Source organism: Vicugna pacos, chromosome 13, assembly GCF_048564905.1.
Source record: "Vicugna pacos chromosome 13, VicPac4, whole genome shotgun sequence".
In the NCBI taxonomy this organism is placed as follows: Eukaryota; Metazoa; Chordata; class Mammalia; order Artiodactyla; family Camelidae; genus Vicugna; species Vicugna pacos.
In genome coordinates, this window is record NC_132999.1 from 19,320,650 (window position 1) to 19,337,090 (window position 16,441).

At 43.0% G+C, this 16,441-nt stretch overlaps 1 protein-coding gene across 13 annotated transcripts in view; it reads left to right on the top strand.

Moving 5' to 3' along the window:
- The window catches only part of JAK1 (Janus kinase 1), a 210,039-nt gene that overhangs the window by 161,085 nt on the left and 32,513 nt on the right, over positions 1 to 16,441 (top strand). For all 13 annotated transcript variants that reach the window (XM_072974293.1, XM_072974291.1, XM_072974298.1 and 10 more), the window contains 4 exons: positions 365 to 446; positions 2,819 to 3,017; positions 6,461 to 6,584; positions 13,032 to 13,185. In XM_072974293.1, the coding sequence (XP_072830394.1) occupies positions 441 to 446; positions 2,819 to 3,017; positions 6,461 to 6,584; positions 13,032 to 13,185 (483 nt within the window). In that variant the 5' untranslated portion in view covers positions 365 to 440. The remainder of the gene's footprint in view (positions 1 to 364; positions 447 to 2,818; positions 3,018 to 6,460; positions 6,585 to 13,031; positions 13,186 to 16,441) is intronic.

A 16,441-nucleotide genomic window follows, 5' to 3' on the forward strand; every position in this document is an offset into this window, starting at 1 on the left:
AAAGTGCACGTCTTTGGGGTCCTAAACTATTGTTCACAGCCTCAGGAGAGAGAGGTTGTTGATGGAAAAGGCACACAGTCCTCACTTCCACTGGACAGGACACCCTATGCCAGGAAGCAAATGTCCCTGGCTTCCTTTCTTGAAGCAATGAAAATAGTATCTTCTTTGATTTTTACACCCTAAGATGCCTCTCTGTTCTCTCAGTGTCCTCATCAGTGTTTGTTTTTCTTTTTTTCCTTCTTCCTCCTAAATGCTTTTTCCTGCCCACTTATGGTTTGAGCTGCTTCCTTAATGAAAGTGTCCTCTTATTTTCTGATGCAATTACCTCTGCAGCTGATTTATTTATGTATCTTTTTGTCTTTAGCTCATCTCTGAACAGGCGTTGGAAAGTAGAGAAGAAAATCCAGTCTGCTTTTGGGGGACATTGGACAGCCGAATAAATGCAAGTATGTACATTTGTGTATTTAGAAGAAAGACAAAAAGGAAAATAGCTTTTATAAAGAATAATGAGACTAATCTTAAACTTGTAGGACTACCTATACTGTATCCTTTTATTTTTCAATATTGTTCGTTTAATTTTTGTCCATTCTGAATGTTGAGTGTGCTTGTTTAAAAAAAGAACAAACTCCAGTACAAATGTATAGGAAGTACAAAGTCAGAGTTCCCTGTAACCCCTCCTAGGTATGTACCACTGTTAACAATTGAACGTCTGATTTTCCAGATTGTACATACACATAATCAGAAGGATCATAATATCCATATTATGCTTTTCCCCCCTTTGCAGTATGTCATATAATCTCTGTGTCGGTTCCAGTAGCTTTATGTCCCCTGAACAGCTGCATAGTATTCCTCTGTTGATATTCCTCTTTCTGTTTAGTAAATCCTCTCCTGTTGGACATTGTATTTTTGTTTTCTGTTTCAAATGGTGACACATCCTGTACACATGTAGTTATATATAGTTGCCTGATTTTTTTTTTAGGGCGAAAATGTGTAACACCATCTTTGAATTCTTCCCCTGTCACGTCTGTGTAGATGCTCAAGCACAAACGTTTTTCTTACATTATGAAGCTGACTTTAGCTACTTTGTTTTTCATCCCTATTTTTCATTGTGGGGCAGAGTTGGAGGCTCAGTGTTGGGTTTTAAAACTTTCTCGTTTGACAGTTGATCTGAACCTCAAGATAAGTTATGAGCTAGTCTTTCAGCCTGGTCTCTGGGAAACTCCAATTTTCAGATTTATTTTGGAGATTAAACAAGTAAAATCACATGCCCCTCAGTTTGTAGCATTGAGGCATATGTGGTTCATGTCTTTCCGGTAAGTATTTCACCTCACCAGGGCGGCTAATAGACCAAGCACTTGAACTTGGTGGAAAGAACTGTGACTGCCGTCCACCCACTATGACTTGTCTTGGGTCATTCTGCAAGCTCTGTGCTAGGTACTGGTGATACAAAGATGAATGGCACAGCCCTTGTCCTCAAGGAACTCACAGCACAAGGGAGTGAGAGACATATGTGAATAAGATGGTCATAATTCAGTGTGGTTAGTGCGTTGTGGTGAGTTTGAGAGAGGGCATCTAACTCAGGGGTGATATGGGGTTCAGAGGAGGCTTCCTGGAGGAGGTAATGTCCAAGCAGAGTTCTAATGAAAATTGAAGTTTTCCACGAAAGGGATGAGGTGGGAAGGTACTCCTGGCAGAGGAATCAAACATGAGCAAAAGCAGGAAAATGAGAAAAACAGCATTGGCCTGGGGGTTGGGTAACAAGACGATGGCAGCTTTGTGGGTTTCAAGTGTGAAGTAAGAACCTGGGAGTGATACAAGATGAGATGAGGCAAGTGAGGCAAGCTGGCCATACAGTGGAGGAGGTTGGGATTGGTCTGTAGATTAATGGGGAGCCTTTGGAGAATGTGATATGCTATGGGGGACGTTAGGGGGATAAGTGAAGGTTGGCTTGGCAGGCAGTAGGAACCCAGGCTTGGGGAAAGTCGTTTGAGGCCATTGGTGTTGGAGTGAGGGGAAGAAAGAACATGTAGGGCTTTCCCAAGCTCCCCCTCCTCTCTGGCCTTGCCGAGGTTGGCTCTGTGATCCTAGTTGCCCTCCCTTTTGTGGGCACTCATGTGTGTAGCTTATTTACAAGCTTTTCGCTGGTGGGTTCTGATCTTTTTGAAGTAAGGGTTCCTGCTCTCATTCTGGTGCCATGAGGCGCTGCCCATTGTCCCGGCTGCCTGTGGATGAAGGGACCTGGCTCCACTCATTAATTTTCATTACCCCTTCCATGTGGCTTCTGGACATGAATTGGTGGTCATTCTGTGGGCAGTGTTGCAGAGCCAGCCCTGGGCTAGGCTCTGGGGACGTGAAGGTAGGTCATGCGTGCTTAATGCCCATGCTGAGCTTGCCCTTCTGTGGGAGATAGAAAATTAAAAGACAATGTGATTTGTGCCAATAGGTCTATTCAGAAGTTAAAGAATTCCTGTGGAGGTAGCCAGGAGTATTAATAACGTTAACATAAGTGGTTTCAGAATGAGGCACGTTGTCAACTACGACTTGTGTGCAAATAGAAAAAACTAAATTTAGGCCATTTCTAAAATTACTCTGATTTTTGAGACTATGGTCTGACCATAGTTAATTAATCAGAGCACATAATTGATTATTTTCTGTGGTTTCACCTGCTGTAAGCTCTGATGCATTTGTATTTCATGGAGGGAAGGCGCAGGGGGAGGTACTTATCCAATACTGCTTGCTTACTTTCAAAACACTCTTTCACCACTTGAACTTTCAGCGTGTAGAATGACCATCTTGTCTTATTTTCCTTCCACTACAGTATCTAAATATAAAAGAGGACTGCAATGCCATGGCTTTCTGTGCTAAAATGAGGAGCTCCAAGAAGACGGAGGTGAATCTGGAGGCCCCTGCGCCCGGGGTGGAGGTGCTCTTCTATCTCCCGGACAGGGAGCCCCTCCGGCTGGGCAGCGGAGAGTACACGGCGGAGGAGCTGTGCATCAGGGCGGCGCAGGAGTGCTGTGAGTACACGTCCCGGTGTGCCTGCCTCTGGCAGCTCCGCTGAGTGGGAAGAGGTGTGGGCTCTGGAAATCAGTGGTTCTGCCCTGCCTCTGCCAGTGATTTTAATTTTGAGAGTGTCATTTTTCACTTTCTTCATTGCAAAGTGGCTTATCCCGGCTGTGTCACTAATGAGCTGCAGGATATCAGGGAATGATGCTTGCTTTCTATGGAGGCTCGGTTTTTTCAGTTTCCCCTACATCTGTGAAACTGGAATAATATTGCACTGAGCGCAGCGCCTGGCACAAAGCCACAAGCTCAGTAAGTGGCATCCCTCAACATCTTGGTCATTGTTCCAAACTTTTGAGAAGTTTGCCGCCATGACCTGCCTCCCTCTTGCCCTGTTTCCGCCCCCTGCACCCTCAGCGGTGATGCTGAATTGAAGTGAGAAGTTAAGTGTCACTTTGTGGCTTGGTCAGATTGCCAAGTTGTGAAGAGGAAGGACGGTGAGGCTGTGAACAACACAATCTTTTTTTTTTTTTTTTTTTTTTAAATAAAGTGAGACTTGTCCTGCTAAAGTTAGCCTGTTGCCCTCGGAAGGTGGGAAGCCAGACTGAATAACAAAATAAACCTCTTTCATTATCCTTTAAATTTGGGGTCACTGGCAGTTTTTACTTACCAGCTTTTAAATGCCAAGTAAAATTAATTCATAGAACCTTAAAGATCTAATCCACTTAGATCGTGGTGCTGGTTGTACAGCTCTGTAAATATACTAAAATTCATTGAATTTATACCCTTAAAATTAGTGGATTTTATGGTATGTAAATTACATCTCAATAAAGCTTTTTTAAAAAAAAAATCAATCATTTTGTGATGAAGTAACTGGCTGTGATGGCAGACAGTCTGATCCATGCTTCACTTATTTCATCTTAGACCTCAACAACTCTGGGGAGAGTTTGGTTACTTCAAGAATCACTTACCTTGTTTGTAATACAGCTTATGTAGAAAATCCATTTTCTTCCTGATATATGTCTTTCTGCTTAAAATGCTTTAAATACTAGAGTTCCAATAAAAGGAGAGAAGCTGGTGCTGTAGGGAAGAGTGTAGCAGACCCTTAATCAGTAAACATAGCACCAGACAAAATTGACTACGTTATAGATTATTAGGGGAAAATGCATTAATACTTTGAAGCTACTTTGACTGTAGATAGCAGAGTGTGTAAGGAACCAGCTTTGGACAGCAGTGTGAAAACTATCTGTCATTACCAAAACAACTAGATGTGAATTGGTGTTTCCCAAGTTTTTTTTTTTTAAGGCTTTTTTTTTTTTTCCCTTTCCCTTGAGAAGCTGGCTTATAGTGTTTATTCTCTTAGCCAGGCTTCTTGCCATTAGCATGGCAGGTATAGACCTTAGTTTGTCCACAAGGATCGTTTGTGCAGAATTGTTGGGCTCCAGTTAATGAGAGGTTGAGGAATTGCTTAAGGAGGTGAGAGGGGAGAGCCTGTGAATCTGAAGACAGACACAGTCACCGTATCTCCTGTGACTCTGGGCTTAGGGTCAATTTGGGGCACCAGTTTCTGTGCCCAGTCCGTAGAGAATGAGTAGGGTATCCTGTAACCAGTTGGGAAGAGTGTTGCAAAAATTAGTTAATTTTAAAAATACATGAACACAGAATGCTACAGATTCTGAGAGCTCTCATTATTACTACAGTAAGTGAAGTCTGGGGGCAGCACTGTGTTCTTCCTCGTTTTTCACCAACGTCCGGTGCATTTTTGTTCTTTCGCGCTCATTATTTTACCCCGTCAGTAGCTCTGTCTTGGTTTGAATCCTAGCCCCGTGTTTTGCTAACTGAGTAACCTAATCAGACTAAATCTCAGGAATTTCTTCATCTGTAAAATGTTAAAAATAATCCTTAGCTTATTAGGTGTTAGGAGAATTAAAAGGTTGTAGATGTGAAGTGTATTAGCCTGATGCCTGACACTAAGCCCTCAGTAAATGTTAGTATTGTTGTTATTCAGTACTTTTATGTAAAAGATATCGCTGATCTTCCTATTTTTAAGTAGTAATATTGTTAGAATCGGAGACCTGTGGTAGAATTACAAGCACATCCATGGTTGCAAATAAATTATGCTCCAAATATGTACGTGTCAGTGTACATTCAAATATGGATGTGTAGAAAGAAAGGCTAGGTGTCCAGACCAGTCCACAGAAGCCAACTTACAAATGAAAACCTACTAGTGTTCACCTGAACCACAGTCCTAATAATACTGGATCCAAAAGCTATTTGCCATTGTTCCCAAGGGAAAACTGCTCTTTTTTGCCCTTTAGCTCCATCTTCTCTGTTACATGGTGGAGTGTAACCTCTGAAGGGGCGATTCCCTCATATCTCAAGCAAGAATTGAGGCATTCACAGAGACATGGAGATGCCAGGGCGCCTGTAACGTCTTAACTCTGTGCCTTGGAGAGAGTCACCGCCTCGCGGGGCAGGGCCAGCGGGGTCCCAGTCAGTGTCAGTCTCACTTCAGATGTCTGAGTTAGGAGACAGGTGCCAGTTACCTCATGTTCTCCCATGTTTTCTTGTCATTTAAGTTCCTTGTGTCTTAATTTGAGGCCTAGCCACACATGAAAAGATCAGTAAAAATTGATTATTTGCAATCATTCTCCTACCTCCCCCTACGCTTTTAGATTGCAGGTCTGTGTCACTTTGGTCATGGGCTCAGAAGTGAGTTTGTTGCCACTGGCTTCATCCTCTTCCTTGTCTTTTCCAACATTGTTGTAGCAAAGGAGGCAGTTAAAGTGGTGGTAAGGGAGCACTGATGGACCACGTTCCTAAGCGTGTATGTTCTTGTTGGCTACTAATAGAAAATATTTTTGGTAACTATTGCAGAGTACTTAAGAGGTATATTATTAATGGTAATAGATTTTAATCACTGATAAAAATCACTTTGGTTACTTACTCTAACACGCATTTCGTGTGCTACTACCAGGAACTTTTTTGGATGTTTAATGCCTAATCAATATGTTAGAATTGTTCAGACATTTTCTGTGGGAGACAGATTGGGGATTTCTCAAACTCTAAGAATGTTTCTGACTGTGATTGTGCATGTCAGGTGGGATTTGAACCTCTCAGTTGGCCTTTTTCTCTTTGAAGCAGGATTTGATAAGACTCTCATAGATACTGTAATGAGAAATATCATTAGACTTTTTTTTTAATGGTTTTAACCCAGTTTGCCAGGAGCTAATAGTACATATTCCTGGGGAGCCAGGATTCTTTGTTATTTGATTAAAAACTGCCTGATTGAACATGCTTGGAAGTCATATTTGGCCTAAGAGGACACAAATATGACCTGGATTTTTTTTTTTTTTGGATGAGCGAATTCCTGGTCTTTGCATATGTCATGCTTTGGAAACAGATGGCCAGATGTATCTATCTTTAATTTTCTGATGTATTCTTTATTCTTCCCCAGGTATCTCTCCTCTGTGTCATAACCTCTTTGCCCTGTATGATGAGAACACCAAGCTCTGGTATGCTCCAAATCGCACCATCACCATCGACGACAAGACGTCGCTCCGGCTCCACTACCGGATGAGGTATGCATGCCTGCCTGGGCTCCCTCGTGCAGGGGCGGATGACAGCTGGCCTAGAGCCCCGAGTCACTTACCAAGAAGTATTAGTCATTTTTGTAATGCATAAATTTTGTATTTGCTTGGTATGAGAAAGGACTTCTTCAGTATTTGGAATACAATTCAAGACGAGTTTGATCCCCTTCCTCTGCAGCATTTTAGAAAATCATTATGGTGTAGTGGGTATTTTGAATAGAATTAGTAATCTGTAGCAGAGTTTTTTAGTATAGTTTCACATGAATCATGGTTATGAATTTAATTTATTGAGTTATGACTAGAATTTTTTTAAAAAAAAGAAACATGAGAATAAACAGTATCAGCATATATATATATATATATATATATATATATATATATATATATCCCTAAGAATATTGGTTTTTAGAACTTTACTCTGAGATGTATAATCTATCTGCATGTACTAGGTCATGATAAAATATATATATATTTTTTTTATTAAAAGCTGCCACTAAACGGCTTGAGAATCACTGCCTGAAGTGAAAACCTAGAAATTCTAGCTTAGTCTTGTTCTAAAGGAGTGGATGTTTTGATCCACTGCCCGAGGACTTTTGTTTAGTGGGGCTGTGGTTTTTCTTCTGATGGGTACTTACCTTTTCTCCCGTGTTATAGAGTTTGTTACATGTCAGTCTCCCAAGGTGGCACAGTCAGTCAGAACTTGAGAGCTCTAGTCTCTTGAATTTATTAGCATGTTTATTCTGTATGTAGAATTCAAAGTTAACACGTGTGTTTAGCAGAGGAGCATATAAATAGGATGAATCCTTTTTGAAAAGGATCTTAACTTACATAGATACGACTCAGTCAGTCGATGAGCTCAGGTGCTAAAGGAACGCAGGGACTTGCTGGAGAAGTCCTAGGGGAGCTCAGAGGCTCTCTCAGCTGCTGTTCCCGCTGGGAAGTCAGACGCATTGTTACCGTTCCAAAGTGGCCTGGGTGTTTTTCTCAGCGGAAGCTGAACCAGATCTGTGTTCTCTGATAATCACCCTGGGGCTGACTTTTTCTCTTCTCTCTCTACTCACCCACAGCCTTACCTGAAGAAGAGAGGTGTGTGTCATGTGAGATTTCATGCCCCAGATTTAGAGAAACCATCCCCCCTCCCAGCTGAGCCTTCTGACTATAATTGGTTTTGTTTTTCAAAGTGCAATCTTGCTTTCTGTGGCCTGGGGCTTGGCTGTGTGACCCAGTGTTGGTCATGTATCTGCAGCTCAAAGTCTAGGAAGGAGACATGTCCTTGAATTTCAGTTCTTTCCCTCTAGCTTTTTCCACTTGGCTCGGAATCTAGAATAAGTAGCATTTGGAACTTGGAAGAGATCTGAGTTTGCCTGATTCAGCTCTTCCAGTTTTTAGGGGGAAACTGATGTCCAAAAAAAGAGAAGTGAGTTACTCAGAGTTGCACACCTAGTGTATCGTCTCATTAGCACTAGAATCCTCTTTGAGACATTCGACGTTGTGGGCCCTGTGAGTGCCTCACAAGTAAAAGCTGTCTTTGCCGGCTCCCCATCTCTGTCAGCTACCAGGAAGTGCATGGCTGCCTCATTTTTGGCACCTTGACTTTGTACCTGACATTGCGCTTCAACAGGATATTGCTTTGTTACCACAGGCTCTTTGAACTGGGAAAAAAGATCCCATCCTAAGCTAAAACATTTGCATTACAACAAACTACAAAAATTTTGAAACCTCATCATCTCACCACTAAAGAAGGTGTAATGTGAAAATAAATGTTGGTGACTATTTCAGTGGAATCCCAGCTCTGTTTTGGGAAGTACTCTTGTACTTTGATTGTAGTTTTCTGGTTTTAGATAATTATTTTGATACTTTTTTGTAATGTTTCTTAATAAAAGACAGGCATATTCTTTGTTCCTTTTTAAGAAAACAAAATTTTCTTTTTCATCCAAATATACTTCCCTATCCACCATTAAATTTCTATAGAAACCTAAAGGGAATTCGTTGTGTGTTATATCTGCACACAAACTTAGAATATGTGGTCGTCTGTAATATGATTTTCTCAAAACCTTGCAAGGAGACCTCTCATTGGCAGGTCTGTTTATCTGATGGTCTCCCTCCTGCCCACCTTCCTTCCTACAGTGTTCCACGTCATTCTGCAGAGGAATCTAAGCAGCTGTCATACTACATTTATTTAGGTCATTCTTTATTTTCTTTTCCATTAGCATGTTACAGTATCAGGAGTTTTGTGGGGCTCAAGTTCAGTAATTGACTCTGAAGGGAGTATAGAATTTGTCTTCCAGTGTACGTTCTCTAGTTTTGTCTTATTTAGTGATGAGGAAGGTGTTAATTTTTTTTCCCTTGAAACATTCCCTGTTGTTACATTTATTTATTTTTATTGACATATAGTTGATTTACAATAATAGTTTCAGGTGTGCAACATAGTGATTCAGTATTTTTAGAGATTAAACTCCATTTGAAGTTCTTACAAAATAATGGCTGTATTTCCTTTTGCTGTACGGTATATCCTGTTGCTTATGGAGGATGCTGGTTTTAGTCAGTGATCTAAAGTTTTTTTTTTCTGTTTATTGTCTTACAGAGAGTAGTCAGCTTTTTTTTAAAATTTCTTATTGATTTATAATCATTTTACAATGTTGTGTCAAATTCCAGTGTACAGCACAATTTTTCAGTTACACATAAACATATATATATTCATTGTCACATTTTTTTCTCCGTGGGCTACCATAAGATCTTGTGTATATTTCCCTGTGCTATACAGTATAATCTTGTTTGTCTATTCTACAATTTAGAAATCCCAGTCTATCCCTTCCCACCCTCCGCCCCCTTGGCAACCACGTTTGTATTCTATGTCTATGAGTCTATTTCTGTTTTATATTTATGCTTTGTGTTTTTTTGTTTTTTTGTTTTTTAGATTCCACATATGAGCGATCTCATGTGGTATTTTTCTTTCTCTTTCTGACTTACTTCACTTAGAATGACATTCTCCAGGAGCATCCATGTTGCTGCAAATGGCATTATGTTGTCGGTTTTCATGGCTGAATAGTATTCCATTGTATAAATATACCACATCTTCTTTATCCAGTCATCCGTTGATGGACATATAGGCTGTCTCCATGTCTTAGCTATTGTAGTGCTGCTATGAACATTGGGGTGCAGGTGTCTTTTTGAAGTAGGGTTCCTTCTGGATATATGCCCATAATGGGTCATAAGGTAAGTCTATTCCTAGTCTTTTGATGAATCTCCATACTGTTTTCCACAGTGGCTGCACCAAACTGTATTCCCACCAGCAGTGTAAGAGGGTTCCCCTTTCTCCACAGCCTCTCCAGCATTTGTCATTTGTGGATTTTTGAATGATGGCCATTCTGACTGGTATGAGGTGATACCTCATCATAGTTTTGATTTGCATTTCTCTGATAATTAGTGATACTGAGCATTTTTTCATGTGCGTATTGATCATTTGTATGTCTTCCTTGGAGAATTGCTTGTTTAGATCTTTTGCCCATTTTTGGATTGGGTTGTTTGGTTGTTTCTTATTAAGTCGTATGAGCTGCTTATATATTCTGGATATCAAGCTTTTGTCCGTTTCATTTGCAAAAATTTTCTCCCATTCCATAGGTTGTCTTTTTGTTTTACTTATGGTTTCCTTTGCTGTGCAGAAGCTTGTAAGTTTCATTAGTCAGCTTTTGACTATATGTAATTTCTAGAGATCCAACCTTATTTTAGGCTTTCTAAAATATTGCACACTGTGTTTTTGATATCCTCAGCCTTATCCTGTCTGAATATCTTACCGAAAGGCTTCCAAGCCAAAGCTAGTCCCACAGGGCTCAGGCAGCAGCCTCAGTTAATGTCCTTGTTCAGCCCCAAGGGAGCATGCTGGGCCCTTGGCTCTTCACATAGACACGGTGGGATGTGGGAGAACCATGGCTCCAGCTGGCTCAAGGAAAATCTGCTTTTAGGGCTGCTCTTTAAAACAACTTCCATCCTGGACATCCTCTCCACCCTTATCCCAGGTATCCTTCCATACCATATGTAATGCTCATTCTCTCGTCGCCTTCTTCCCCTGACTTCTGTGCCCTCTGTCAGAACCCCGCACGGAGCTTGTATATGTGGAGCGTGTGGCACGTGGTGAGCGCTCAGAAGCCGTTAGCTGCTCCATTCGTCGTTCCCTTTAGACCCTCTCCCCTGTCTCCTTCCAGGCAGAGCTCCGGAGCTTCTGGTGGATCCAGCTGTTGTATGAATGATGCGAACTCTCCGTTTGGATTTCCCTCAGCAGTCAGAGGGGTTGGCTGTGTCCTCCTCCCATTTTCTTTCTGCCCCGGTGTCAGATTTCCCTGCATCTGCTCAGCTGGTGGAGCTAGTTCACGTCTTACTTTCTGTCTACCCGCAAGAGTGGATCCTGGGGGAGTCCTCTTGGCCTGTGCTCCGTTCTGCCCTTGAAGAGCGGGCTCCCCAGCCTGGGGACAGCATGAACACCAGCTCTTCATCAGCTGAGAGCCTCAGGCTTCTACTGTTCCCAGGCCTGATCCCCTCTCACATGGGAGGGTGAGGGGACAGTTGTGCAGCTGTGGTCCCTGCTGCACGTGGACTCTGGATGTGTGGTTATTTCTGTGTGAGAGAGATGCTAAAGCCCACGGTCACCTGTCCGTCACATTCATAAGTTACACTGAAGATGGGCTGTATAGAATCACCTGAAAATTGTAAAATGTTGATTTTACCTTTAAAGTAACTTCCTTATCCGTCCTTTCCTTTCCATTGTAATTGCTACTTCTTACTGTTTATACAGCCAAGCATGTATCAAGCACCTGTTACATGCCAGGCACTAGGGATTTAGCGGTGAGCAAGAAGGTTGAGGCCTCTGACCCCTCAAAACTCAGGCATTGCCCCCACTGTTGCCATGGGCACCAGCTTGCCTCTTGGCCTGTCTCATTTCAGTCCATCTCCCATAGGCCTTTCTTCCAGGGGGATCCTGCCTCACATGAGCTTGGCTCTTCTTTCCCTTGCCTTCTGCATATGGTCCAGACTTTATCACCTGGCGTTTATTTATTCTAGTGCCCTTTCCCTCCCTGGCCGTGGAGGGCAGCTTCTCCCTCCTCACTACTCCTGTGGCACCATATCCGAGACTCTCATGTCGAGGAACAACTTAGCTGTGAGGCACAGTGCCTGGGGCTCACAGTGTTACTAGTGACCCACAAAAGTGTTTTAATTTTATGTAAAATCAGGAAAAAAGTAAATATAATCCAGCCTGGAGTATAAACCAACACAACTGTAAAATAAAACTTCAGTATTTTTTTATGGAGGAAGGGAAAACTCTGTGGGGTCACAGTGTAGTCCTGTCTGTGAGATGTGCCCCCTTGTATGTCCCTTTATTATTGTTGGATTGGACTGATGGCTCTGGGGGACAGGGAATTCAGAGTAGGCAGGGACTGTGCCCGAGAACCCTTTGCATTCCAGAGCATGGCACAGGACCTGGCATGTCCTAGGCTCTGCATGTATAGCTCAGTAACAGAGTCTGAGTTTAGTGGCAGCAATTTTTTGGGAGTAAGTTTTATCTGTCCCTTCTGCATGCCATGGTGGTTCTTCATCAGCACATGGGCACCTCAAGGGAGAGAGGCCCAGGCACCAGCTGAGTCGCTGGCCTAGAGCTGTCCTGGGTCAGCTCAGCCTAGTCACTTTCACACATGCTGGAACCCACTGTGTTTCTGTTACAGGTAACCAGGGAAAGCAGAGTTGAGGGAAAAGGTTTGTAGTCTTAGGTCACATAGCCTCTTGGAACTTCAGTTTTCCTCATCTATAAAATGGAACAGTGAAACATACCTTGTGCAGTTGCTGTGAGTGTTAAATAGCATAGTATACGTAAAGTGTTTTTTAATTTAATTCATGACACTGCAGCTGATGTTCGTGTATTTCTTCTGTTTTAAAACCTTGTTTGTTGTAAGATAAACTAGCAATTTAATAATAGCGATCTGGGAAATAGGAAACACTGCCATGTTAACTGTACATCTTGACTGTTTGACGAAACTAGATTTCAGAAATGTTCAAGAGTGAATAAAATAGGTCTTGGATTTAAGGCAGGGTGGCATTACTGAAGGTGAGGGGAATTGCTGGGCTGGCATCTAGTTCTAGTCAGCAGTGTTTTGTTATTTAGGAAGACACAGTGGAAAGTCAGAGGTACTATCTTTGTGATCTTAAGGAAGTCACTTTATCTCCCTGAGTCATAGACGAGGTTCTGGCAGGATGCTTTTCACAGAGTGATTGTAAGAATGGAAAGAAAAGGACCTTATAAACAGTGAAGTGCTACACAGAGGGAAGGTCTGTCTATTTGCTTACTTTTCAAGGAAGTTCAGCATCCAGCACTGATCACCCTGGATCATCTCTGCCACACATGCCAAGGTCTCCTTTCCCACAGCTGACATTCATCTTCCTGCCTTCCAGGTTCTATTTCACCAACTGGCATGGGACCAATGATAATGAGCAGTCAGTATGGCGACACTCCCCAAAGAAGCAGAAGAATGGCTACGAGAAAAAAAAAGTTCCAGATGCAACCCCTCTCCTTGACGCCAGCTCACTGGAGTATCTGTTTGCTCAGGTAAGACGTTTGGGCTCAGGAGAACCTGGGGTTTGTGGGGAGGGTGAGACATGTTAGGGTTCACGTTCTCTGGTGCAGCTAACCATGGCGACGGCTGGGATACTATATGGCCTGCTTCGTGGGTAGTTCTTGCCAACCCTGAACGTGCCCCAGGCGAGGGGGGGGCAAGGGGCTAGTTATCCCTCCTGTGGGTTTTCTAGGCTTTACTTGTTCTCTGTTCCTTTGTTTTCCCCCCTACCATGTTACTTCTTGTCTGCAGTGCCTCCTGTGCAGAGAGCAGGGGGAGCTGTAAGCAAGGGACGGTAGTTCAGCAGGGCTGACACACTTCTCAGCAGTCACAGTGATGCTGGAGAGGGGGGAGGTGGCCACCTGAAGTCACAGTGGTGGTGGTGGTGGTGGTAGGGTGGTAAGATTAGACACTAGAAGAAAGCCAGAAAGAGAAGTTAGAGTCACCTAAATTATATTACCCTGAGATAGCTAACATTTTTGTTTTATATGCTTCCTGATTTTACTATGCAGATATATATTACGCACCATATAGTTTTTGAAAATATCTTGTTTGTATTTTATAAGCTACTTTTTAATTCTATCGGTGATGATCCTTCAAATGTCAATTAAAAATATAGATCTTTGTTTTAACGGCTTCCTAGCAGTTCATTTATTAAACAAATATTTGCCGAGTGTCTCTGTCCTTTTCACTGGGGCATTGCTGATATTGCGGCAAATAAGCGTCAGATGTAATTGAGTTGGACAAACAAAATAAGCAGATAAGATGATACATAAATAATACACAAGAAATTGAGAGGTGCTATGAAGGAAAAAGCTTTTGTGACAGAGAATGTGGGGTGGCAGGTTTGAATGGGGAGATCTGATTTAAACCACGTGATCAGAGACAGTCTCTCAAAAGAGGTGGCATTAATACTGAACCTTGAAGAGTGAAAAAGTGTCTGCAGCTCTCAGAGGGGAGTGGGGAAAGTACTTTTCTGCATAGAGCAAAGTTCTTCAGCAGCAGCAGTACTGGTGTTTTGGGCTGGCGGATTCTCTGCTGTGAGGGCTGGGCCCTGTGGATGTTCACCCACACCCCTGCCTCTGCTCACTTGGTGCCAGGAGCACCAGTGTGGTGGCGGCAGAGCTGGAGAAAATGGATGAATTTGTAGTTAATTTTGGAGATAGACTTGATCTGATTGGCTCATGGGTTGGATATAAACAGTGAGAGTATCTGAAGAATCAAAGGTACTTTGAGATTTCTGTTTTGGGCCACGTTTGATTGATAATGGCATCATTGCCTGCATAGGGAAGACTGGGAGTGACAGGTTGGAGGAGGGCTGGAAACTAGGAGCTCTTTTTGAGAGACCTGTGAGATTTCAGGTAGGAAGTTGAGTATGAGGCGGGAATCCAGAGGAAGAGCCGTTCTTTATTTAACTAATCCTGGTTTCTGAACATTTTTGTTTTTTCTTGATTTTTCCCTGTTATGCTGTCACTGTTATAAAACAGCCTTATATGCATGTCTGAATATGTGTTCTGCTTATTATTTCTTTAGGGCATACTTTTACACGTGTGGGTTCTGTGTGACAGCTCTGTCCCATTGCACAGTTTTAACTATGCATTGCACACTGTCCCCATCCCATAATGCACCTGGCAGCTGGCCTCGCAGACAGCTGAGAAGTGACATGAGGCACACCCTCGGGCAGATGCTGTGTGGGAAAAATTCAGTGAACTGGCCATTTGCAGATTGGTCTTTTTGAATTCAGCCTCCCAGTCTAATATATATTTTTATGTGAATTCTTTTACCTTTTTGGGAGAGGAAGTGTAGAGAAAGAGTGCACCAGACTTCAAGAATAAGTATTGTGTTAGAACCCGACCTTTGAGAGGTTCAGGAATGGGTTACTTGAGGCAGCTGCACGGTGATGTTTACAGAACATCAGAGCCAGACAGAGTGGTGTCAGGCTTTGTCCTGCTCTACGTGCGTCGCTGGCAGAGATGATCATTGTTGGTCCTCGGTAGCTTGTAGAAGTGGTCGGTGTCCTTTTCTTACCTGAGAGAAACAAGAAGTCCCATCTTGGAAAAAGGGGAACTGCAACAGTGAGAAGGCTCCATCCCCAAACCACTAAACTAAAGTCCCCTCGGGGTAAGTGAGTGCTTAACGTGCGTGGGAGCGCCACCCCAGATTCACGTCTGCCTCTGTCCGAGCTGGAGAAGGGCTGACGTGGTCACGGGCCTTGGAGTTCTGTGTATGCCAGTGGCGGGGTGCTGCAGAACCCCAGCCCTGCCGTCACGCCGGGGTTTGACTCTCCACTCCCTGCTCACGAGGTCTCTGGCTCCCACTGCATCTCTTTCTCCTTGACTTTGGTTCTGGTAACTACTGAGGTTATATGTTTCTATTTGTTTATTCTTTCTTTCTCTCATGGACTCTCCACGTGGTCCAGGATGTGGTTTGGCTTACTCTTGTATCCGAAGTATCTAGGGTAACATCCGGCCCATAATTGGTTCTCATTAATCAGTAATTAGCAAGTGAATGAATGAAGTTATTTAACCTTTTGATGCCTTAGATTCCTCATCCATTAGGCAGAGGTGATGTTAGCATCCTTGTCACAGAGCTGTTGTGAAGATTAAATGAAATAGTAAGTGAAAGGAACCTCACACAGTCTGGCACTGAGATTAGGGTTTAATCAAGGGGACCCAGCATTGACATTGTCATGACTACTCTGTACAAGGCGGGTATTGGCCACTGCTTTTTTCGTTTTATTTTTTGTGGTTGGAAGCCCCCATTGGCTCTTGGAATTGCTGCGCACCCCCATGAGTGAGGGGTGTATTTTGGTGATACATTTCACTACTGGAAACTTGAACAGAAGATTTTGAGACACCTTAACATGTGGTGTGAAGCAGTGTGGAATCTGGATTCCTTCTCCTTTCTGTAAATCTATATCAGAAGAGGGTGTGGTGCCCCGTCATTTATTCACCAGTTCCCTTGCTCAGTACATGTTTGTGGAACTAACGAATGACCAGACCCCAGCCCACTGGTGCTGTCCAAGCATAGTGCGTGCTGCGTTTCACCCTCACCTGCTTGGGAAGTCCCGCAGAGCCCTTCACACCCAGCTGTTGAGAACGAGCTTCCATGCGAGAGAAATTGTAAATCTCGTTAGTCTCACTGCTGTCCTGCTTTTGGGGTGGCACCTCCCTGTGTGGGGAGCCTTCCTCTCAGGATCAGGGACATGGGTGGATGCTTGAAACTAAAGTGGTGGTTCATTTCTTCTCA